This window comes from Oncorhynchus gorbuscha, linkage group LG26 (assembly GCF_021184085.1).
Source record: "Oncorhynchus gorbuscha isolate QuinsamMale2020 ecotype Even-year linkage group LG26, OgorEven_v1.0, whole genome shotgun sequence".
In the NCBI taxonomy this organism is placed as follows: domain Eukaryota; kingdom Metazoa; phylum Chordata; class Actinopteri; order Salmoniformes; family Salmonidae; genus Oncorhynchus; species Oncorhynchus gorbuscha.
The window spans coordinates 20,848,308-20,872,098 of record NC_060198.1 but is presented as its reverse complement, the minus strand read 5'-3'; the positions used below and the strand labels follow the sequence as shown (position 1 = coordinate 20,872,098).

Here is a 23,791-nt window from a genome sequence, read left to right as displayed (position 1 = left end):
AGTGATTATCTTAATTTACCGAGGTTAGCTAGCCAGCTATTTGTCGTCCTTAACGTAGGAGACACTGCTAGCTAGCCAACAGCTAGCCAACGTCTACTGAATTGAACGTCCGCACTCAACAACCTGGTCGCATTCCGCTTCGCTCCACAGGTAGTATCACATTTTTCATTTCATTTCATTACAGCACAACGGTTTGATTTTGACATAGCTAGCTACATAGCCGTCTGTGTATCAAAGATAATTGTGTAGTCTAGAGCGATTTTCTAGGTTAGCTAGCCAGCTATTGTCGTTCTTTTAACGCAACGTAACGTAATCAACACTGCTAGCTAGCCAGCTAGCCCCCGAATAGCAGCACTGTAGAAACTATTACACTCAACGGAACGACTTGATTAGTGTAGTGTCAACAACGCAGCCACTGCCAGCTAGCCTACTTCAGCAGTACTGTATCATTTTAATCATTTTAGTCAATAAGATTCTTGCTACGTAAGCTTAACTTTCTGAACATCCGAGACGTGTAGTCCACTTGTCATTCCAATCTCCTTGCATTAGCGTAGCCTCTTCTGTAGCCTGTCAACTATGTGTCTGTCTATCCCTGTTCTCTCCTCTCTGCACAGACCATACAAACGCTCTACACCGCGTGGCCGCTGCCACCCTAATGTGGTGGTCCCAGCGCGCACGACCCATGTGGAGTTCCAGGTCTCCGGTAGCCTCTGGAACTGCCGATCTGCAGCCAACAAGGCAGAGTTCATCTCAGCCTATGCCTCCCTCCAGTCCCTCGACTTCTTGGCACTGACAGAAACATGGATCACCACAGATAACACTGCTACTCCTACTGCTCTCTCTTCGTCCGCCCACGTGTTCTCGCACACCCCGAGAGCTTCTGGTCAGCGGGGTGGTGGCATCGGGATCCTTATCTCTCCCAAGTGGTCATTCTCTCTTTCTCCCCTTACCCATCTGTCTATTGCCTCCTTTGAATTTCATGCTGTCACAGTTACCAGCCCTTTCAAGCTTAACATCCTTATCATTTATCGCCCTCCAGGTCCCCTCGGAGAGTTCATCAATGAGCTTGATGCCTTGATAAGCTCCTTTCCTGAGGACGGCTCACCTATCACAGTTCTGGGCGACTTTAACCTCCCCACGTCTACCTTTTGACTCATTCCTCTCTGCCTTCTTCTTTCCACTCCTCTCCTCTTTTGACCTCACCCTCTCACCTTCCCCCCCTACTCACAAGGCAGGCAATACGCTCGACCTCATCTTTACTAGATGCTGTTTTTCCACTAACCTCATTGCAACTCCCCTCCAAGTCTCCGACCACTACCTTGTATCCTTTTCCCTCTCGCTCTCATCCAACACTTCCCACACTGCCCCTACTCGGATGGTATCGCGCCGTCCCAACCTTCACTCTCTCTCCCCTGCTACTCTCTCCTCTTCCATCCTATCATCTCTTCCCTCTGCTCAAACCTTCTCCAACCTATCTCCTGATTCTGGCTCCTCAACCCTCCTCTCCTCCCTTTCTGCATCCTTTGACTCTCTATGTCCCCTGTCCTCCAGGCCGGCTCGGTCCTCCCCTCCCGCTCCGTGGCTTGACGACTCATTGCGAGCTCACAGAACAGGGCTCCGGGCAGCCGAGCGGAAATGGAGGAAAACTCGCCTCCGTGCGGACCTGGCATCCTTTCACTCCCTCCTCTCTACATTTTCCTCCTCTGTCTCTGCTGCTAAAGCCACTTTCTACCACTATAAATTCCAAGCATCTGCCTCTAACCTTAGGAAGCTATTTGCCACCTTCTCCTCCCTCCTGAATCCTCCTCCCCCTCCCCCCCCTCCTCCCGCTCTGCAGATGACTTCGTCAACCATTTTGAAAAGAAGGTCGACGACATCCGATCCTCGTTTGCTAAGTCAAACGACACCGCTGGTTCTGCTCACACTGCCCTCCAGATGAAATCTCGCGTCTTGTGACGGCCGGCCGCCCAACAACCTGCCCGCTCGACCCTATCCCCTCCTCTCTTCTCCAGACCATTTCCGGAGACCTTCTCCCTTACCTCACCTCGCTCATCAACTTATCCCTGACCGCTGGCTACGTCCCTTCCGTCTTCAAGAGAGCGAGAGTTGCACCCCTTCTGAAAAAACCTACACTCGATCCCTCCGATGTCAACAACTACAGACCAGTATCCCTTCTTTCTTTTCTCTCCAAAACTCTTGAACGTGCCGTCCTTGGTCAGCTCTCCCGCTATCTCTCTCAGAATGACCTTCTTGATCCAAATCAGTCAGGTTTCAAGACTAGTCATTCAACTGAGACTGCTCTTCTCTGTATCACGGAGGCGCTCCGCACCGCTAAAGCTAACTCGCTCTCCTCTGCTCTCATCCTTCTAGACCTATCGGCTGCCTTCGATACTGTGAACCATCAGATCCTCCTCTCCACCCTCTCCGAGTTGGGCCACCCTCTCCGAGTTGGGCCACCCTCTCCGAGTTGGGCCACCCTCTCGGCGTTGGGCCACCCTCTCGGCGTTGGGCCACCCTCTCGGCGGGCGTTGGGCCACCCTCTCGGCGTTGGGCCACCCTCTCGGCGTTGGGCCACCCTCTCGGCGTTGGGCCACCCTCTCGGCGTTGGGCCACCCTCTCGGCGTTGGGCCACCCTCTCGGCGTTGGGCCACCCTCTCGGCGTTGGGCCACCCTCTCGTTGGGCCACCCTCTCGGCGTTGGGCCACCCTCTCGGCGTTGGGCCACCCTCTCGGCGTTGGGCCACCCTCTCGGCGTTGGGCCACCCTCTCGGCGTTGGGCCACCCTCTCGGCGTTGGGCCACCCTCTCGGCGTTGGGCCACCCTCTCGGCGTTGGGCCACCCTCTCGGCGTTGGGCCACCCTCTCGGCGTTGGGCCACCCTCTCGGCGTTGGGCCACCCTCTCGGCGTTGGGCCACCCTCTCGGCGTTGGGCATATCCGGCGCAGCCCACATCAAGGAGGTGGCCCGTTCCTGTAGGTTCATGCTCTACAACATCCGCAGAGTACGACCCTGCCTCACACAGGAAGCGGCGCAGGTCCTAATCCAGGCACTTGTCATCTCCCGTCTGGATTACTGCAACTCGCTGTTGGCTGGGCTCCCTGCCTGTGCCATTAAACCCCTACAACTCATCCAGAACGCCGCAGCCCGTCTAGTGTTCAACCTTCCCAAGTTCTCTCACGTCACCCCGCTCCTCCGCTCTCTCCACTGGCTTCCAGTTGAAGCTCGCATCCGCTACAAGACCATGGTGCTTGCCTACGGAGCTGTGAGGGGAACGGCACCTCAGTACCTCCAGGCTCTGATCAGGCCCTACACCCAAATAAGGGCACTGCGTTCATCCACCTCTGGCCTGCTCGCCTCCCTACCACTGAGGAAGTACAGTTCCCGCTCAGCCCAGTCAAAACTGTTCGCTGCTCTGGCTCCCCAATGGTGGAACAAACTCCCTCACGACGCCAGGACAGCGGAGTCAATCACCACCTTCCGGAGACACCTGAAACCCCACCTCTTTAAGGAATACCTAGGATAGGATAAAGTAATCCTTCTCACCCCCCCTCCCTTAAAATATTTAGATGCACTATTGTAAAGTGGCTGTTCCACTGGATGTCATAAGGTGAATGCACCAATTTGTAAGTCGCTCTAGATAAGAGCATCTGCTAAATGACTTAAATGTAAATGTAAAATGTAATGTTTACTAAAGTTGCATTACAAAAGTATTTCGAAGTGTTTTGTGAAAGTTTATCGTCAACTTTTTTTAATTTAAAAAAATGACGTTGCGTTTATAAAACACAGTTTTTTTTTCCTTGATCACACAGTCTTCATAGATCGATATCTAGGCTATATATGGACCGATTTCATCGGAAAAAAAAGACCCAATAGTGATGTTTATGGGACATCTAGGAGTGCCAACAAAGAAGATCGTCAAAGGTAATGAATGTTTTATATTTTATTTCTGCGTTTTGTGTAGCGCCGACTATGCTAATTATTTTGTTTACGTCCCCTGCGGGTCTTTAGGGGTCAGATAATAGCTTCTCATGCTTTCGCCGAAAAGCATTTTAAAAATCTAACTTGTTGGCTGGATTCACAACGAGTGTAGCTTTAATTCAGTACCCTGAATGTGTGTTTTAATGAACGTTTGAGTTTTAACGAGTGCTATTAGCATTTAGCGTAGTGCATTTGCATTTCCAGATGTCTAGATGGGACGCCTGCGTGTTGGGTCGACCTAAGAGGTTAACAGGTGTGCCTAGTTAAAATAAAATAATTGCCCGATTTAGTAAAAGACCAAGTCCATATTATGGCAAGAACAGCTCAAATAAGCATAGAGAAACAACAGCCCATTACTTTAACCTCTTGAAACTCTGGGGGCAGTATTTAATTTTTGGATGAAAAACGTTCCCGTTTTAAACAAGATATTTTGTCACGAAAAGATGCTCGACTATGCATATAATTGACAGCTTTGGAAAGAAAACACTGACGTTTCAAAAACTGCAAAGATATTGTCTGTGAGTGCCACAGAACTAATGCTACAGGCGAAACCATGATGAAATTTCATACAGGAAGTGCGCCAGATTTTGAATGCGCTGTGTTCCAATGTCTCCTTATATGGCTGTGAATGCGCCAGGAATGAGCCTACACTTTCTGTCGTTTCCCCAAGGTGTCTGCAGCATTGTGACGTATTTGTAGGCATATCATTGGAAGATTGACCATAAGAGACTATATTTACCAGGTGTCCGCTTGGTGTCCTCTTGTCGAAATTATTGCGTAATCTCCAGCTGCATGCATTTTTCCATTTGGTTCAGAGGAGAAACCAAACTGCCACGAATGATTTATCATCGAATAGATATGTGAAAAACTCCTTGAGGATTGATTCTAAATAATGTTTTCCATGTTTCTGTAGATTATTATGGAGTTAATTTGGAAAAGAGTTTGGCGTTGTAATGACTGCATTTTGGGGGTTTTTCTTAGCCAAACGTGATGAACAAAACGGAGCGATTTCTCCTACACAAATAATATTTTTGGAAAAACTGAACATTTGCTATCTAACTGAGAGTCTCTTCATTGAAAACATCCAGTTCTTCAAAGGTAAATGATTTTATCTGAATGCTTTTCTTGTTTTTGCGAAAATGTTGCCTGCTGAATGCTAGGCTTAATGCTATGCTAGCTATCACTCTTACACAAATGCTTGTGTAGCTATGGTTGAAAATCATATTTTGAAAGTCTGAGATGACAGTGTTGTTAACAAAAGGCTAAGCTTGTGAGCCAATATATTTATTTCATTTCATTTGCGATTTTCATGAATAGTTAACGTTGCGTAATGGTAATGAGCTTGAGTCTATGATTACGCTCCGGGATACGGGATTGCTCAACGCAAGAAGGGCATGAAGGAAGACCCAGAGTTATCTCTGCTGCAGAGGATAAGTTCATTAGTTACCAGCCTCAGAAATTGCAGCCCCCAAAAAATGCTTCAGAGTTCAAGTAACAGACATCTCAGTATCAACTGTTCAGAGGAGACTGCGTGAATCAGGACTTCGTGGTCGACTTTCTTTGGCTAAAAAACATGAGCAATGGATATTATTAGACCAGTGGAAATCTGTCCTTTTTGTCGTAGTCCAAATTTGCGATGTTTGGTTCCAACCGCTGTATTTGTTAGACGCAGAGTAGGATGATCTCTGCATGTGTGGTTCCCAACGTGAAGCATGGAGGACAGGTGTGTGCCCTTCCAAACCATGTCCAATCAGCTGAATTTGCCACAGGTGGACTCCAATCAAGTTGTAGAAACCTCTCAAGGATGATCAATGGAAACAGGATGCACCTGAGCTCAATTTTGAGTCTCATAGCAAAGGGTCTGAATACTTAAGGTATTTCTGTTTAAAAAATATATTAGCAAACATTTCTAAACCTGTTTTTGCTTTGTCGTTATGGGGTATTGTGTGTACATTGAGGAAAACGTTTAATTTAAACCGTTAGAATAAGGCTGTTAACGGAACAAAATTGGAAAAGGTGAAGGGGTGTGAATACTTTTTGAATGCAAGGTATATTATTTGAAATGTATTTAATATTTTCCTTTTATTATTTACTAACCCTTACACCCCTCCCTTAATTGGAGTAAACTAATGGACAATGATACTTAGGCTTCTACTTTTTACCATATACACTGCTCAAAAAAATAAAGGGAACACTTAAACAACACAATGTAACTCTAAGTTAATCACACTTCTGTGAAATCAAACTATCCACTTAGGAAGCAACACTGATTGACAATAAATTTCACATGCTGTTGTGCAAATGGAATAGACAACAGGTGGAAATTATAGGCAATTAGCAAGACACCCCCAATAAAGGAGTGGTTCTGCAGGTGGGGACCACAGACCACTTCTCAGTTCCTATGCTTCCTGGCTGATGTTTTGGTCACTTTTGAATGCTTGCGGTGCTTTCACTCTAGTGGTAGCATGAGACTGAGTCTACAATCCACACAAGTGGCTCAGGTAGTGCTGCTCATCCAGGATGGAACAACAATGCGAGCTGTGGCAAGGTTTGCTGTGTCTGTCAGAGCATGGAGGCGCTACCAGGAGACAGGCCAGTACATCAGGAGACGTGGAGGAGGACGTAGGAGGGCAACAACCCAGCAGCAGGACCGCTACCTCAGCGCAAGGAGGAGCACTGCCAGAGCCCTGCAAAATGACCTCCAGCAGGCCACAAATGTGCATGTCTGCTCAAAAGGTCAGAAACAGACTCTAAGACGGTGGTATGAGGGCCCGATGTCCACAGGTGGGGGTTGTGCTTACAGCCCAACACCGTGCAGGATGTTTTTCATTTGCCAGAGAACACCAAGATTGGCAAATTCGCCACTGGCGCCCTGTGCTCTCCACAGATGAAAGCAGGTTCACACTGAGCACATGTGACAGTCTGGAGACGCTGTGGAGAACGTTCTGCTGCATGCAACATCCTCCAGCATGACTGGTTTGGCGGTGGGTCAGTCATGGTGTGGGGTGGCATTTCTTTGGGGGGCCGCACAGCCCTCCTTGTGCTCGCCAGAGGTAGCCTGACTGCCATTCGGTACCGAGATGAGATCCTCAGACACCTTGTGAGACCATATGCTGGTGCGGTTGGCCCTGGGTTCCTCCTAATGCAAGACTATGCTAGACCTCATATGGCTGGAGTGTGTCAGCAGTTCCCGCAAGAGGAAGGCATTGATGCTATGGACTGGCCCGTTCCAATTGAGCACATCTGGGACATCATGTCTCGCTCCATCCACCAACACTCCGCCACATTGCACCACAGACTGTCCAGGAGTTGGCGGACGCTTTAGTACAGGTCTGGGAAGAGATCCCTCATGAGACCATCTGCCACCTCATCAGGAGCATGCCCAGGCATTGTAGGGAGGTCATACAGGCACGTGGAGGCCACACACACTACTGGAGCCTCATTTTTTTAAGGATCAGCCTGTAGTGTGGTTTTCCACTTTAATTTTGAGTGTGACTCCAAATCCAGACCTCCATGGGTTGATAAATTTGATTTCCATTGATTTTTGTGTGATTTTGTTGTCAGCACATTCAACTATGTAAAGAAAAAAGTATTTAAGAATATTTCATTCATTCAGATCTAGGATGTGTTATTTTCGTGTTCCCTTTATTTTTGAGCCGTGTACATTTTACGGACAGTATATATTTTTCTTTACTTGACAATTGCTACCAAAGCAAGTGGCTTTGATCTTGGCGAGCTACACAAGCATATTTAACTATTTTCTTTGGTAGTTTGCCAATTCAAGCGAGGGGTCCTAAGCCTCAATTATTTCCCAGCATTGTTTGTTCAAATTGGAAAATGTTCTCATCTCGTCGTCGCTGTCTCTCCCCTCCCATCCCCAGACGCAAATCTGCTTTGCTTGATTTTCATAAAGCTAGTTAGCACACCAGCTTGCTCACAAACTACTCCAGGAGTTGAAGCTTAGCCCTTCAATGGAATCCTTGACATGTATCAGCAACTTGTAAAATCTAAAAACACTCAGTGTGCTGACTGATGGACAGAGTGCATTATTTACCTGCAATGTTTCTCGGCATGAGAGAACGCAAATACATTTGGTTGGTACGTCCCCTTATATTTGGCTATCAAATTATCTACATATCATAAGCTACAAGTAAAGATTCTCTCCAAATGCACTGATAACAGATCAGTAAATATCTCCTGCTTTCTCCATTTCTCAGGACATGATGAAGCCGACGTTCACCATGGCCAATCTGCCTGCCGGTGTCAACACCCAACCTACATCGACGTCTTCTTCCTCCACCACCTCCTCCGTGGCCATGCACTTGCAGAACAGCATCCCTGCCACCTGCTGGCAGGTCTCGGCGGGCATCAATACTCACAGTGCCACCAGCTGTGCCAACGGCACGGTGCTGAAGACCTCGGCCACGTCAACTAGCGTCATGCTACCTGGAGGGTTCACCCTCATGTCCGGTGAGTGTGGGGGGGGGTGTCCTGTTTTTTTTTGTCTCACTTTCTTTGCCTCATCATTACCCACCTTATTGACTTGATTTATCTGTGTTGCACCCAACTTTATTTACTTCTATTCACCCCGCTGAATTGTTCCCTCGTTTCAGAATTGACCTTTTTTTTTATTGGTTGAATATTGCACCCCAATAAAACAAAAAACCTTCTGGGGCTTTTTGTCTGTGTGACTGTTTTGACTGGGTGTGTTTTCTTTGAGTCTGTGTCTGGCTGTACATTTTTCTGTGAAACTGTCTGAGGCTTTGTTCTGTCTGTGTTTGAGTGTGTTTTGTCGGTGATGCTGTGTTTTGTGGCTGTTTTGTTTGTGTGGCTATGTCCGTTTACCCGCTATCTTTTCTTTGTATTTCTTGCTGTGTTGTGTGTTTTCTTGGTCTATTTGCTGGTTCCACTGCGTGAGACCTGGGCACCGCTAATCTTCTCTGCGCGTCCTCTAGGCGCACCGCTTCCCCTTGGCACACACACCATTCCACTCAGTCAGCTGCAGGCCCTCCAGGGCCCCTTGGCCCAGACCAGCATCACCACCACAGGGCAGGGCCAGCAGACCACCCTGTTCCACCTACCTGCAACTGTCTCACTCACAGGTCAGGGGCTTCTTCACCCCGCCACGTTATGTTTTGTTTCCTTGCCCTGATTCTTCCGAGCATCAACTCTCCCTGAATTGCAAATCAACCCCTAGCTCCTAGACTTTTGGCAAGCAATATGGCAACAATTCTGACTTAATGGGGGAAAAAATGGTCTGCACAACAAATAATCTTCAATGATTTAATTTATTCTCAGTACGACCGCAGCCGCCTTTAGTGTACAGCTTAACCAATTTTGTTATATTTTTTTGATGATTCTGCCTTACCTATCAGAGGGCATGATGGAGCTACCACTATTTTGTTACATACATCCAATCTTCTCCAATCAACCATGGGGTTGATTTGGGATTTCTCCCTCTGTCTGCATGCATCTCTCACTCTGTTGATGTTTGTGTTGAGGGTCTCCAAATTGAGCCCAGTTTGTTTGCATCTAGGATCCCAGTCATTTCTATGTAAGCTACCTCTAGTCGCTGTTCAAAACTGTATCTCCTAATATCTCTATGCCTGTCTGTTAGTGTCCTTTTCGAGGTTTGTCTTTACCTCACTGTCTCTCTATTAGAGGTCAACCGATTTAATCGGAATGGCCAATTACTTAAGGCCGATTCCAAGTTTTCATAACAATCTGCATTTTTGGACACCGATAATGGCCGATTACATTGCACTCCACGAGGAGACTGCGTGGTAGCGTGTGCAGCAAGGAGCCAAGGTAAGTTGCTAGCTAGCATTAAACGTATCTTATATAAAACAATCAATCAATCTTGGGGCCTCCCGGGTGGTGCAGTGGTCTAAGGCAGTGCTAGCTGTGCCACCAGAGATTCTGGGTTCTGGAGGTCTATGGGGCGGCGCAAAATTGGCCCAGCGTTGTCTGGTTTAGGGAGGGTTTCGCCTCTCCCGAGTCGGTACGGGAGATGCAACTATGAGACAAGACTTGTAACTACTACCAATTGGACACCACAAAATTGGGGGAAAAAAAGGATGTAAAAAAAGAAACAATCAATCTTAACATAACTAGTGATTAACTACACATGATTGATTGATATTACTAGTTTATCTAGCTTGTCATGCGTTGCAAATAATCGATGCAGTGCCTGTTAATTTATCATCGAATCACATCCTACTTCACCAAACGCGTGGTGATTTAACAAGCGCATTCGTGAAAAAAAAACACTGCCGTTGCACCAATGTGTACCTAACCATAAACATCAATGCCTTTCTTAACATCAATACACAACTACCGTAATTTCTGGACTATTAAGCCCACCTGAATATAAGCCGCACCCACTGACTTTTTTTTAAATATGTATTTTGTACATAAATAAGCCGCACGTGCCTACCGGTACATTGAAACAAATTAACTTTACACAGCCTTTAAACGAAACACGGCTTGTAACAAAAATAAGTAGGCTTTAACGAAACACTGCTTGTAATAAAAAATTAAAAAATAGCAGTAAACACAGTAGCCTACCAAGAAAGTCATTGGTCACTATATTCCTCCTCCTGTGCACTGAAACCACTGAAGTCATCTCCTTCGGTGTCGGAATTGAATAGCCTCAGTTGAAACACCTTGGCCGTCAGCTCTCTGTGTGTTGACCCTGTCTTCAAGCTCATTTTCTAGTTTGGGCCATCTGCTTTTCTTCCCTCTGAAAGCTTTTGTTGTCTTTTTGCACTGAGTCAGTTCCTCACGCTGCGGTTTCCAACGTCTTATCAAGCTCCTGTGCAGCAGCTCTATTTCCTTTTCCAACAGCCAGATCGATCGCCTTCAACTTGAAAGCTGTATCATATGCATTTATCCGTGTCTTTGCCAATGAGGGTGACAAAATGACTACCGTAACCAGAACGATAAAGTTTGAGCGCGCTCGATTTACGTCACATTATGTGACGGTGCTCAGTTTTTTGGCGGCATGAATCTTGTGAAAGCGGGAAAAATCCATAAATTAGCCGCGTCATTGTATAAACCGCGAGGTTCAAAAAAGTAGAGGCTTATAGTCCAGAAATTACGGTATATATTTTTAAACCTGCACATTTAGTTAATATTGCCTGCTAACATGAATTTCTTTTAGCTAGGGAAATTGTCACTTCTCTTGCGTTCTGTGCAAGCAGAGTCGGGCAGTTTGGACCGCCTGGCTCGTTGCGAACTGTGTGAAGACCATTTCTTCCTAACAAAGACCGCAATTGGGCCTCCCGGGGGGCGCAGTGGTTAAGGGCGCCTTACTGCAGCGCCAGCTGTGCCATCAGAGACTCTCTGGGTTCGCGCCCAGGCTCTGTCGTAACCGGCCGCAACCGGGAGGTCCGTGGGACGACGCACAATTGGCCTAGCGTCGTCCGGGTTAGGAAGGGTTTGGCCGGTAGGGATGTCCATGTCTCATCGTGCACCAGCGACTCCTGTGGCGGGCCGGGCGCTAACCAAGGTTGCCAGGTGCACAGTGTTTCCTCCGGCACATTGGTGCGGCTGGCTTCCGGGTTGGATGCGCGCTGTGTTAAGAAGCAGTGCGGTTGGGTTGTGTATCGGAGGACGCATGACTTTCAAGCTTCGTCTCTCCCGGGCCCGTACGGGAGTTGTAGCGATGAGACAAGATAGTAGCTACTAAAAACAATTGGATACCACGAAATTGGGGAGAAAAAGGGGTAAAAATGTCAAATTAATAAATAAAAAAAGACCGGAATTAATTTGCCAGAATTGTACATAACTATGACATAACATTGAAGGTTGTGCAGTGTGACAGCAATATTTAGACTTGGGGATGCCACCCGTTAGATAAAATACGGAACGGTTCCATATTTCACTGAAAGAATAAACATTTTGTTTTCGAAATGATAGTTTCCGGATTTGACCATATTAATTACCTATTTCTGTGTGTTATTATAGTTATGTCTATTATTTGATAGAGCAGTCTGATTGGGCGGTGGTAGGCAGCAGCAGGCTCGTAAGCATTAATTCAAACAGCACTTTCCTGCATTTGCCAGCAGCTCTTGAAGCACAGCGCTGTTTATGACTTCAAGCCTATCAACTCCTGAAATTAGTCTGGCAATACTATAGTGCCTATAAGAACATCCAATAGTCAAAGGTATATGAAATACAAATGGTATAGAGAGAAATAGTCCTATAATGACTACAACCTAAAACTTCTTACCTGGGAATATTGAAGACTCGTGTTAAAAGGAACCACCAGCTTTCTCATGTTCTGAGCAAGGAACTTGAACGTTAGCTTTTTTACATGGCACATATTGCACTTTTACTTTCTCCTCAAACTTTGTTTATGCATTATTTAAAACAAATTGAACATGTTTCATTATTTGAGACTAAATTAATTTTATTGGTGTATTATATTAAGTTAAGTGTTCATTCGGTATTGTTGTAATTGTCATTATTACAAATGTGTATATATAAAAATTGTCCGATTTTAATCGGTATCGGCGTTGAAAAATCATAATCGGTCGACCTCTACTCTCTCTGCATCTCAGTCTCTCGCTATATGTTTGTTTGAGCCTGGGCTTTAGTCTCTCTTTACATTGCGATAAAGGCAAAAATACTAACATTTACAATGCAGTGAGAAAAAAAACATGCTTCTATCTCCTTATGAGATTTAAATATGGTGCTCTGCTTGCAAGCAGTCACAGGAGAGGGCTCATTTGTTGACGGGACAAAGAGGCAATGAGGATGGATAATAAGGACTCATGGAAGGTTAAACGGGAGCTATATTTTAGGGACAAGGAGCAGCAGTCCCGGGGCTACTGCGCAGACACGCGCAGCTTAGAGGTAACATTGCTTGTGTCAGTTTTCTCACTTGGTCATCATGGGGAAATTCTTTAAAATTGTCAGTCGTAATAGCCCAAGTACTTCATTTATAATATCACAACTGCTGAAAATGGAACACCTTTGTGTTAAATGGCGTATCTGACAGCTGTATAGATGGGGATTCTGTGTTACTTTTCTGTAGGTCTGTTAACCCTTGCTCAGCCACTTAACTGGTACACACCACTTCACTAACCCATTCATATTTACCACCCAACTTTAGTTACGTACCTATCAGAGGTAACATGCAAACTTGGCCTCCTATAATGAGTATGCGAAAGTAGTTGAATGGCAAATGTAATATTCTCACTCTACGTGTGTGTGCGTCTTTCTCAGGCGGAGGGATGGGCCAGCAGCTGCAGGCCATTCAGGTTCACCCCAGCTGCCAGCAGAGCTCTGTGAGCCACAGTGACCTCTCTCACATCACAAGCAACTCCACAGGTAAACAACCACCATACACTCACAGCAGCCTGTATGCTTATGAGCCCATTTGACTATAATGCCAATGTGATTTGAGGGGGGTAAACAGCAATGCGGTGATATTATTAGTATTGAGGGGGGTTAATATTAAGTGTTAAATTGCTATATGATGACTAGTAGGCTTTTTACCCCACTCTCAAATGCGACAAGCAGCAGTCTGTTTACAAGTTGACGTAATAATGAAATGGGCTCCTTGATTGACCCAATCCCAAGGAGGAGGGTCTGGAATGACTGGTTTAGCAGAGCAGTTGTCCCATCTAGAGGGCAAATGGAGAGACTGACTTGAGTGCTACTTCTCAGTAGCAAGTGAAATCGACCTCTAGGCTCTAGCTCTTCCTCACTAGGCATTCCTATAGATCTGAAAGCACTGAACAGGTATTGACAATATGGTAATTGCTTCTCCTTGCCTTCTCATAGGCTGAGATACTGTATACACTCGCATTATCTGCTAACCATGTGTATGTGACCAATAAAGTTGTATTTGATTTGAGCTGGTCTTGTCTTCGCCCTAACAATGGGAGTCATCCCAATGGTGGGAAGGCAGGCGGTCTGCTTATCCTTGACTGATTTTGATGGAGTAAAACCCTCTTGCTATTGGGCCCAGTTTTTCAAAACTTTTCTGATTTCGGCAATGGGATTGGATTAAATGTTCGATTCTGGTATTTCAAAACAGAAAAACTAGAATGGATTACCAAATCCAAATGATCAGAATCAATCTGACCTTTAACCAAGATTAACCAATGATGTGAATGGAATTCTACAGTATTTCGTTAATTTTAAGGTCAAAATGACAAGTCAGTATTTTATTTGTTGTAGTAGGGACACTAACATTTAGTACCCTTACAAAAATAGGTTTAGGTTTTTGGTTAAAAAATAAAGGATTTTTGTATTTTTACTTTGTCAGTTCACATAATATAATTTAAAAGTAAGCATTGGTGTCTAATAGAATATACTTGTCAAAAAATGAATGTAGACATTTAATTAATGCATTTCTAAATCATCCAAAATCATTTTTTTTTTTTTACAAGAAAATAAACCAAAATGGCGTTCCCTGTCAGTCATCCAGGGTTCATACACATTCAAATTATTAAAGGAGAAGTTTACTTTTTTTACAACCAAATCTCTCTCTTGATGTAAATGGCATGTTTTATAGAAGGGTTCAGGACACCTTTCTTTGTTTTGTAATTTCACATGTTTTTGAGAAATATACCCCAAACAGCAAATCACTTCCTCGTGCTCTTGTGTAGTATGGGGGCCCTGAAAAAAACATGAAGGAAAAAATACTCAAACACCCAAATACATAATTTTAGAAAAGAGAAACGCGCTCAGTATAGTGATGCAGGTCTTTAGGTGTTGTACAAATGAAATTGTCATTCCAAACTTTATCCGCAATGTTATATTCCCTTTTGTGTGTTTCTCAAACATGTGCAATCACAAAGGTGTCTGGATCCCCTTCAATAATAGAGATTTGGTTGTGAAACAGTTTTTCCAAACTCAAAGGTAGTGATTATGATAGTTTTGATGCCATAAATGTGGCTGTTGATCCCACTGGAAGGGTGGATATAGAATGGTGAAAGGCACTATACAACCGATAAATATCAATGTCACTAAGGTGGGGAGATCAAACAACAGTATTCCATCCGAAAACCAAAGGTAACTAATTTTATGAAATGCTTGATTGCAGTATTGGTATGTGGTCATTTGTTAAATTGAGAAGTGTCAAATATCATGTACTTGCAGTACAAGTAATATGCAGGCTGTTTTTAATCTTACTTGCCTTTATTAACATCGGTCTTTGTTTCACTGTGACTGTGTAGAAGAAGTAACATTTAATGTTGAAGTCACCATTCATACTTGATATGATATGCATCCCTCATTGCCCTTGTTGTCCTGTCTCCCTAATTCAGTGAGCCTCCCCACCACCATCGTCACGTCCTCAGTGCCCTCATCGATGGGTGGTCACATGATGTACCCCGGCGCCCACACTGTTATGTACGCCACACCTACAACCTCGTTGGGCGACGGCAGTCTGACCGTGCTCAACACCTTCCCACAGACAGCCCATACACAGTCCCATGACCCCGGTGAGCCAATCAGAGTCCAGACACCACAACTGGCCTATAACAGGGCACTGATATACAGTGAGCTCAAAGTATTGGTATAGTGACAACTTTTTTGTTGTTTTGGCTATGTACTCCAGCATTTGGATTTGAAATGATACAATGACTGAGGTTAAAATGCAGACTGTCAATAATTTGAGAGTATTTTCATCCATATCGGTTGAACCGTTTAGAAATTACATTACAATGTCATATCATCATGATGTCACTATCGACGGTGGCTGTCAATCATCCTCAATAGACTATACTATCGTAATATCGGCCAACCCTACAGGCTCGTTTATGTGTGCGATTTAATTTCTTAGATTAGTTTTTCCCATCCCAACTAGGCGCTGTATCGCAGGTGTTCCTCACAGGACATCCTGGGACAGTGCAGATCCCTGTGTCAGCAGTGCAGCTCCACCCGGTAATGACACCCATGTTCCCTCTGTCACCACAACTCTGTTACCTCAACACTACCCTCACTGCTCAACAATACTGTCACCTAATCCCCTCTCCTTTTGACCTGTAGATGATGATTGGTCAGCAGTCAAGCAGCAGCAACCTCACAGAGCTTCAAGTGGTCAACCTGGACGCCCAGCATCACTCAAAGGATGATTGACCCACCCACATATCAATAGACTGCTTTACCCAGACACACATTTAAATGCACACACACCAGGGGATCACCGACGCCTTGCCAACAGACTGCCACCCCCTATTTATTACTGCCTTTTCACAGCAATTATCTTTTTTTCTTCTTCTTTAAAAAAAAAAAAAAACCTTGTAAGAATATGCACACACACTTACAAAGGATTGAGGTGTGGTACTGCCATTTTACTTTGTATACATTTTTGTATATTTGTCTTATTTTCTTTCTCTGCAAGAGTAGCTTGGCTTGACATATCCACACATTGCTTGGGCTACAGCTTCACATTTCAATCAGACACTTGTAGTGTGCACATACCGGTTATACGTATGTGAATTGAAGAGGTTTTAATATTTTGTTCTTCTTACGAATGTATTCTCTTTTAAGCCCCCTGGGTATCCAAATGTTGATTACTTATTTTTCTTATGTTGGCATATGAATGATGGCTCTACACTACCAATTGCTGTCATTAGGGTAATCATGTTTTTATTTCATTTATGGGGGGGAAATGTACCATTGATGCCAGTATCTATTTGCTGATAATGATATCATTAACAAAGCATTCCCCTCAATCAAGCATGTCAAATTCACATATTTGTACCTTATGACTCTGCCATGTAGCTTGACTGCTATGCTTCTATGCTGTGCTAGAGTGGGCTGATACACTGACTTGCCCTTGTACTCGGGCAGGGTACCACCACTGGTTTAGGTCGTGCCCTATCATTCTGTAGGTTAAGGAATTACTTTAGAACATTGCAAGGTTAATCTGAAAGACTGGCGCAGGCATTTTTTTTCTCTTCTGTGTGAATCTACAGCACTTACTGTGTTGCTGCATAGATGGTACTGTATTTCCCATCAACTACTGAACTATTACCCCAATTGTAAAGGGGTGTTTTCAGGATGCTGGTTATGATTTCAATATTGAAGGACATTGTCTCAGTACCTAATACCCAAGTTTTTATATATATATTTTTTACACATACAAGTATGCCAGTCTAGACCTATTACAGGATTTTGAAGATTTAACTATCTGGGTTGTGTTCATCTGGGCTCCCAAGTGGCGCAGCGGTCAAAGACACTGCATCTCAGTGGAAGGGGTGTCACTACAGTCCCTGGTTCGAATCCAGGTTGTATCACAACCGACCGTGATTGGGAGTCCCATAGGGCGGTGCACAATTGTCCAGCGTTGTCGGGTTCAGGCTGGAATAGGCCGCCATTGTAAATAACAATTTGTTCTTAACTGACTTGCCTGGTTAAATGTAAAAAAGTATATATATATATATATATATTATAATTAGGCACCAAACGGAAGAAAACTACTATATCATAGCCTGTTTAGCCCATATTTTAGAAATCTGCTCTGCAATGTTGGGGTGTTAGTATAACTGCACAAGTGTGGTTTTTAAAGAGAAAATCATCAAGCCAGTATTTATCGGTGTGGTTCTCTTGAGCGCATCCGTTGCCATCATGAGGGAAAAACAAATGTTTAATGGGTAGTAATGTTAATTTACTTTTGTGGGAATCCTTGAAGGGCAAGCACCACTTTCTATCACTTAACTTGCCTGAAAAAAGACACACACATACAGCTTCATGCCTACATTCTCTACCACGTGAACATCTTCTGAAATGGTTTTTGACAGTTAACCATTGTCACCTATGTCAAATTTGTATTCTTCAATTTAAATGTATGAATAAAAATGTTTGTAGACAGTCACCAATATTTCCCCACTTCCTGTATGAAACAAACTGAAAAAGAATGGCTGCAATTTGGCTCTCAAGTGGCACAGCGGTCTAAGGAACAGCATCTCGGTGCTAGAGGTGTCACTACAAACCCTGGTTAGATTCCAGGCTGTATCACAACCGGCCGTGATTGGGAGTCCCATAGGGCAGTGCACAATTGAACCAGAGTCGTTAGGGTTTAGCCGGGGAAGGCCGTCATTGTAAATAAGAATTTTTTTCTTAACTGACTTGCCTAGTTAAGTAATGTTTGCCTTGTCGAGGTAGTTTCAGTGCGTTCTGTGTGGTGCCTTTTATTAATCCAATGTATGCGTCAAACTATGCGTAATGGTCGCAGAAGGTGAATGTTGAACTTTTGTTGCACACATATGCAGATTTACATTTACATTTAAGTCATTTAGCAGACGCTCTTATCCAGAGCGACTTACAAATTGGTGCATTCACCTTATGACATCCAGTGGAACAGTCACTTTACAATAGTGCATCTAAATCTTAAAGGGGGGGTGAGAGGGAATACTTATCCTATCCTAGGTATTCCTTAAAGAGATGGGGTTGCAGGTGTCTCCGGAAGGTGGTGATTGACTCCGCTGTCCTGGCGTCGTGAGGGAGTTTGTTCCACCATTGGGGGGCCAGAGCAGCGAACAGTTTTGACTGGGCTGAGCGGGAGCTGTACTTCCTCAGTGGTAGGGAGGCGAGCAGGCCAGAGGTGGATGAACGCAGTGCCCTTGTTTGGGTGTAGGGCCTGATCAGAGCCTGGAGGTACTGAGGTGCCGTTCCCCTCACAGCTCCGTAGGCAAGCACCATGGTCTTGTAGCGGATGCGAGCTTCAACTGGAAGCCAGTGGAGAGAACGGAGGAGCGGAGTGACGTGAGAGAACTTGGGAAGGTTGAACACCAGACGGGCTGCGGCGTTCTGGATGAGTTGAAGGGGTTTAATGGCACAGGCAGGGAGCCCAGCCAACAGCGAGTTGCAGTAATCCAGACGGGAGATGACAAGTGCCTGGATTAGGACCTGCGCCGCTTCCTGTGTGAGGCAGGGTCGTACTCTGCGGATGTTGTAGAGCATGAACCTACAGGAACGGGCCACCGCCTTGATGTTGGTTGAGAACGACAGGGTGTTGTCCAGGATCACGCCAAGGTTCTTAGCGCTCTGGGAGGAGGACACAATGGAGTTGTCAACCGTGATGGCGAGATCATGGAACGGGCAGTCCTTCCCCGGGAGGAAGAGCCGCTGCGTCTTGCCGAGGTTCAGCTTGAGGTGGTGATCCGTCATCCACACTGATATGTCTGCCAGACATGCAGAGATGCGATTCGCCACCTGGTCATCAGAAGGGGGAAAGGAGAAGATTAGTTGTGTGTCGTCTGCATAGCAATGATAGGAGAGACCATGTGAGGTTATGACGGAGCCAAGTGACTTGGTGTATAGCGAGAATAGGAGAGGGCCTAGAACAGAGCCCTGGGGGACACCAGTGGTGAGAGCGCGTGGTGAGGAGACAGATTCTCGACACGCCACCTGGTAGGAGCGACCTGTCAGGTAGGACGCAATCCAAGCGTGGGCCGCGCTGGAGATGCCCAACTCGGAGAGGGTGGAGAGGAGGATCTGATGGTTCACAGTATCGAAGGCAGCCGATAGATCTAGAAGGATGAGAGGAGAGAGAGTTAGCTTTAGCAGTGCGGAGCGCCTCCGTGATACAGAGGAGAGCAGTCTCAGTTGAATGACTAGTCTTGAAACCTGACTGATTTGGATCAAGAAGGTCATTCAGAGAGAGATAGCGGGAGAGCTGGCCAAGGACGGCACGTTCAAGAGTTTTGGAGAGAAAAGAAAGAAGGGATACTGGTCTGTAATTGTTGACATCGGAGGGATCGAGTGTAGGTTTTTTTCAGAAGGGGTGCAACTCTCGCTCTCTTGAAGACGGAAGGGACGTAGCCAGCGGTCAGGGATGAGTTGATGAGCGAGGTGAGGTAAGGGAGAAGGTCTCCGGAAATGGTCTGGAGAAGAGAGGAGGGGATAGGGTCAAGCGGGCAGGTTGTTGGGCGGCCGGCCGTCACAAGACGCGAGATTTCATCTGGAGAGAGAGGGGAGAAAGAGGTCAGAGCACAGGGTAGGGCAGTGTGAACAGAACCAGCGGTGTCGTTTGACTTAGCAAACGAGGATCGGATGTCGTCGACCTTCTTTTCAAAATGGTTGACGAAGTGGTCTGCAGAGAGGGGGGGGAGGAGGATTCAGGAGGGAGGAGAAGGTGGCAAAGAGCTTCCTAGGGTTAGAGGCAGATGCTTGGAATTTAGCGTGGTAGAAAGTGGCTTTAGCAGCAGAGACAGAGGAGGAAAATGTAGAGAGGAGGGAGTGAAAGGATGCCAGGTCCGCAGGGAGGCGAGTTTTCCTCCATTTCCGCTCGGCTGCCCGGAGCCCTGTTCTGTGAGCTCGCAATGAGTCATCGAGCCACGGAGCGGTAGGGGAGGACCGAGCCGGCCTGGAGGATAGGGGACATAGAGAGTCAAAGAATGAGGAGAGGAGGGTTGAGGAGGCAGAATCAGGAGATAGGTTTGAGCGGAGGGAAGAGATGATAGGATGGAAGAGGAGAGAGTAGCGGGGGAGAGAGAGCGAAGGTTGGGACGGCACGATACCATCCGAGTAGGGGCAGTGTGGGAGGTGTTGGATGAGAGCGAGAGGGAAAAGGATACAAGGTAGTGGTCGGAGACTAGGAGGGGAGTTGCAATGAGGTTAGTGGAAGAACAGCATATAGTAAAGATGAGGTCGAGCGTATTGCCTGCCTTGTGAGTAGGGGGGGAAGGTGAGAGGGTGAGGTCAAAAGAGAGGACTGGAAAGAAGGAGGCAGAGAGGAATGAGTCAAAGGTAGACGTGGGGAGGTTAAAGTCGCCCAGAACTGTGAGAGGTGAGCCGTCCTCAGGAAAGGAGCTTACTTATCAAGGCATCAAGCTCATTGATGAACTCTCCGAGGGAACCTGGAGGGCGATAAATGATAAGGATGTTAAGCTTGAAAGGGCTGGTAACTGTGACAGCATGGAATTCAAAGGAGGTGATAGACAGATGGGTAAGGGGAGAAAGAGAGAATGACCACTTGGGAGAGATGAGGATCCCGGTGCCACCACCCCGCTGACCAGAAGCTCTCGGGGTGTGCGAGAACACGTGGGCGGACGAAGAGAGAGCAGTGGGAGTAGCAGTGTTGTCTGTGGTGATCCATGTTTCCGTTAGTGCCAAGAAGTCGAGGGACTGGAGGGAGGCATAGGCTGAGATGAACTCTGCCTTGTTGACCGCAGATCGGCAGTTCCAGAGGCTACCGGAGACCTGGAACTCCACGTGGGTCGTGCGCGCTGGGACCACCAGATTAGGGTGGCCATACAAACGCTCCACGCGGTGTGCGTTTGTATGGTCTGTGCAGAGAGGAGAGAACAGGGATAAACAGACACATAGTTGACAGGCTACAGAAGAGGCTACGCTAATGCAAAGGAGATTGGAATGACAAGTGGACTACACGTCTCGAATGTTCAGAAAGTTAAGCTACGTAGCAAGAATCTTATTGACTAAAATGATTAAAATGATACAGTACTGCTGAAGTAGGCTAGCTGGCAGTGGGTGCGTTGTTGACACTACACTAATCAAGTCGTTCCGTTGAGTGTAATAGCCCCCGAATAGCAGTGCTGCTATTCGGGGGCTAGCTGGCTAGCTAGTAGTGTTGTTTACGTTACGTTGCATTAAAAGAACGACAATAGCTGGCTAGCTAACCTAGAAAATCGCTCTAGACTACACAATTATCAGATGATGCTGTGTTCCATTTTTGCTCAATAATACTGTTGGTGTGATCGAAGCGTTATTGTAATTCTGGTGTACCAAAACGCAGAAACACTAGGTGTGATTGAGGCATAAAGCAGGAAAGTGAAATCCTACAGCCTGTTTCCAAGCCACTAGACAAGTCCTGGATCTGGTACAGGGTCAGAAGATACAAAGTATGACTGAGTAAGATCCATGGGCCTCCAGTACAGATCTATAACTAAACAAAAAAAGTAATGTCCCTGTCTTTCAAAGATAATTTGTAAAAATCCAAATAACTAAACAGATCTTCATTGTAAAAGGTTTCATTGTTTCCCATGCTTGTTCAATGAACCATAAACAATTAATGAACATGAACCTGTGGAACGGTCGTGAAGACACTAGCAGCTTACAGATGGTAGGCAATTAAGGTCACAGTAATGAAAACTTAGGACACTAAAGAGGCCTGACTGAAAAACACCAAAGGAAGAATCCTAGGGTCCCTGCTCATCTGCGTGAACGTGCCTTAGGCATGCTGCAAGGAGGCATGAGGACTGCAGATGTGGCCAAGGCAATAAATTGCCATGTCTGTACTGTGAAATGCCTAAGCCAGCGCTACAGGGAGACGGAACGGACAGCTGATCGTCCTCGCCATGACAGACCACGTAACACAAGATCGGTACATCCGAACGTCACCACCTTTTCTTTGAGACTGTGGTCCCAGCTCTCTTCAGGTCATTGACTAGGTCCTGCTGTGTAGTTCTGGGCTGATCGCTCAACTTCCTCATGATCATTGATCCATGTGGCTCCATGCAAGGTGAGATCTTGCATGGAGCCCCAGACCGAGGGTGATTGACCGTCATCTTGAACTTCTATTGTCTAATAATTGCACCAACAGTTGTTGCCTTCTCACCAAGCTGCTTACCTATTGTCCTGTAGCCCATCCCAGCCTTGTAGGTCTACAATTCTACCCCTGATGTCGTTACACAACTCTAATGAGTTCAAACAGGTGCAGTTAATACAGGTAATGAGTGGAGAACAGGAGGGATTCTTAAAGAAAAACTAACAGGTCTGTGAGAGCTGGAATTCTTACTGGTTGGTAGGTGATGAAATACTGATGTCATGCAATAAAATGCTAATTACTTACTTAAAAATCATACAATGTGATTTTCTGGATTCCGTCACTCACAGTTGAAGTGTACCTATGATAAATGACAGACCTCTACATGCTCTGTAAGTAGGAAAACCTGCAAAATCGGCAGTGTATCAAATACTTGTTCTCCCCACTGTACATATACATATGAGATGGGTAATGTAGGGTATGTAAACATTATATTAGGTGGCATTGTTTAAAGTGGCTAGTTATACATTTTTTACATAAATTTCCATTATTTAAGTGGCTGGGGTTGAGTCAGTATGTTGGCAGCAACCACTCAATGTTAGTGGTGGCTGTTTAACAGTCTGATGGCCTTGAGATAGAAGCTGTTTTTCAGTCTCTCGGTCCCTGCTTTGATGCGCCTGTACTGACCTCGCCTTCTGGATGATAGCGAGGTGAACATGCAGTGGCTCGGTTGGTTGTTGTCCTTGATGATCTTTATGGCCTTCCTGTGACATCGGGTGGTGTAGGTGTCCTGGAGGGCAGGTAGTTTGCCCCCGGTGATGCGTTGTGCAGACCTCACTACCCTCTGGAGAGCCTTACGGTTGTGGGCGGAGCAGTTGCCGTACCAGGCGATGATACAGCCCGACAGGATGTTCTCGATTGTGCATCTGTAGAAGTGTGTGAGTGCTTTTGATGACAAGCTGAATGTCTGAAGAGGCGCTGCTGCGCCTTCTTCACAACGCTGTCTGTGTAGGTGGACCAATTCAGTTTGTCCATGTTTACGCCGAGGAACTTAAAACGTCGATGTGGCTAGGGGGGTGCTCCCTCTGCTGTTTCCTGAAGTCCACAATCATCTCCTCTGTTTTGTTGACGTTGAGTGTGAGGTTATTTTCCTGACACCACACTCCGAGGGCCCTCGCCTCCTCCCTGTCGGCCGTCTCGTCGTTGTTGGTAATCAAGCCTACCACTGTGCTGTCGTCCACAAACTTTATGATTGATTTGGTGGCATGCATGGCCACGCAGTCATGGGTGAACAGGGAGTACAGGAGAGGGCTCAGAACGCACCCTTGTGGGGCCCCAGTGTTGAG

At 46.0% G+C, this 23,791-nt stretch overlaps 1 protein-coding gene across 2 annotated transcripts in view; it reads left to right on the top strand.

The window, feature by feature from the left end:
- LOC124015696 (serum response factor-like) overlaps positions 1-17,813 on the top strand; it is a 34,288-nt gene extending 16,475 nt beyond the window's left edge. Inside the window, exons 3-8 of one of the 2 annotated variants that reach the window (XM_046331100.1) lie at positions 8,194-8,446; positions 8,932-9,078; positions 13,208-13,312; positions 15,259-15,435; positions 15,801-15,877; positions 15,983-17,813. In XM_046331100.1, coding sequence (XP_046187056.1) covers positions 8,194-8,446; positions 8,932-9,078; positions 13,208-13,312; positions 15,259-15,435; positions 15,801-15,877; positions 15,983-16,072 — 849 coding nt within the window. In that variant the 3' untranslated portion in view covers positions 16,073-17,813. The remainder of the gene's footprint in view (positions 1-8,193; positions 8,447-8,931; positions 9,079-13,207; positions 13,313-15,258; positions 15,436-15,800; positions 15,878-15,982) is intronic. The other variant, XM_046331101.1, reaches the window with a different exon arrangement.
- The last annotated feature ends 5,978 nt before the right edge of the window (positions 17,814-23,791 follow it).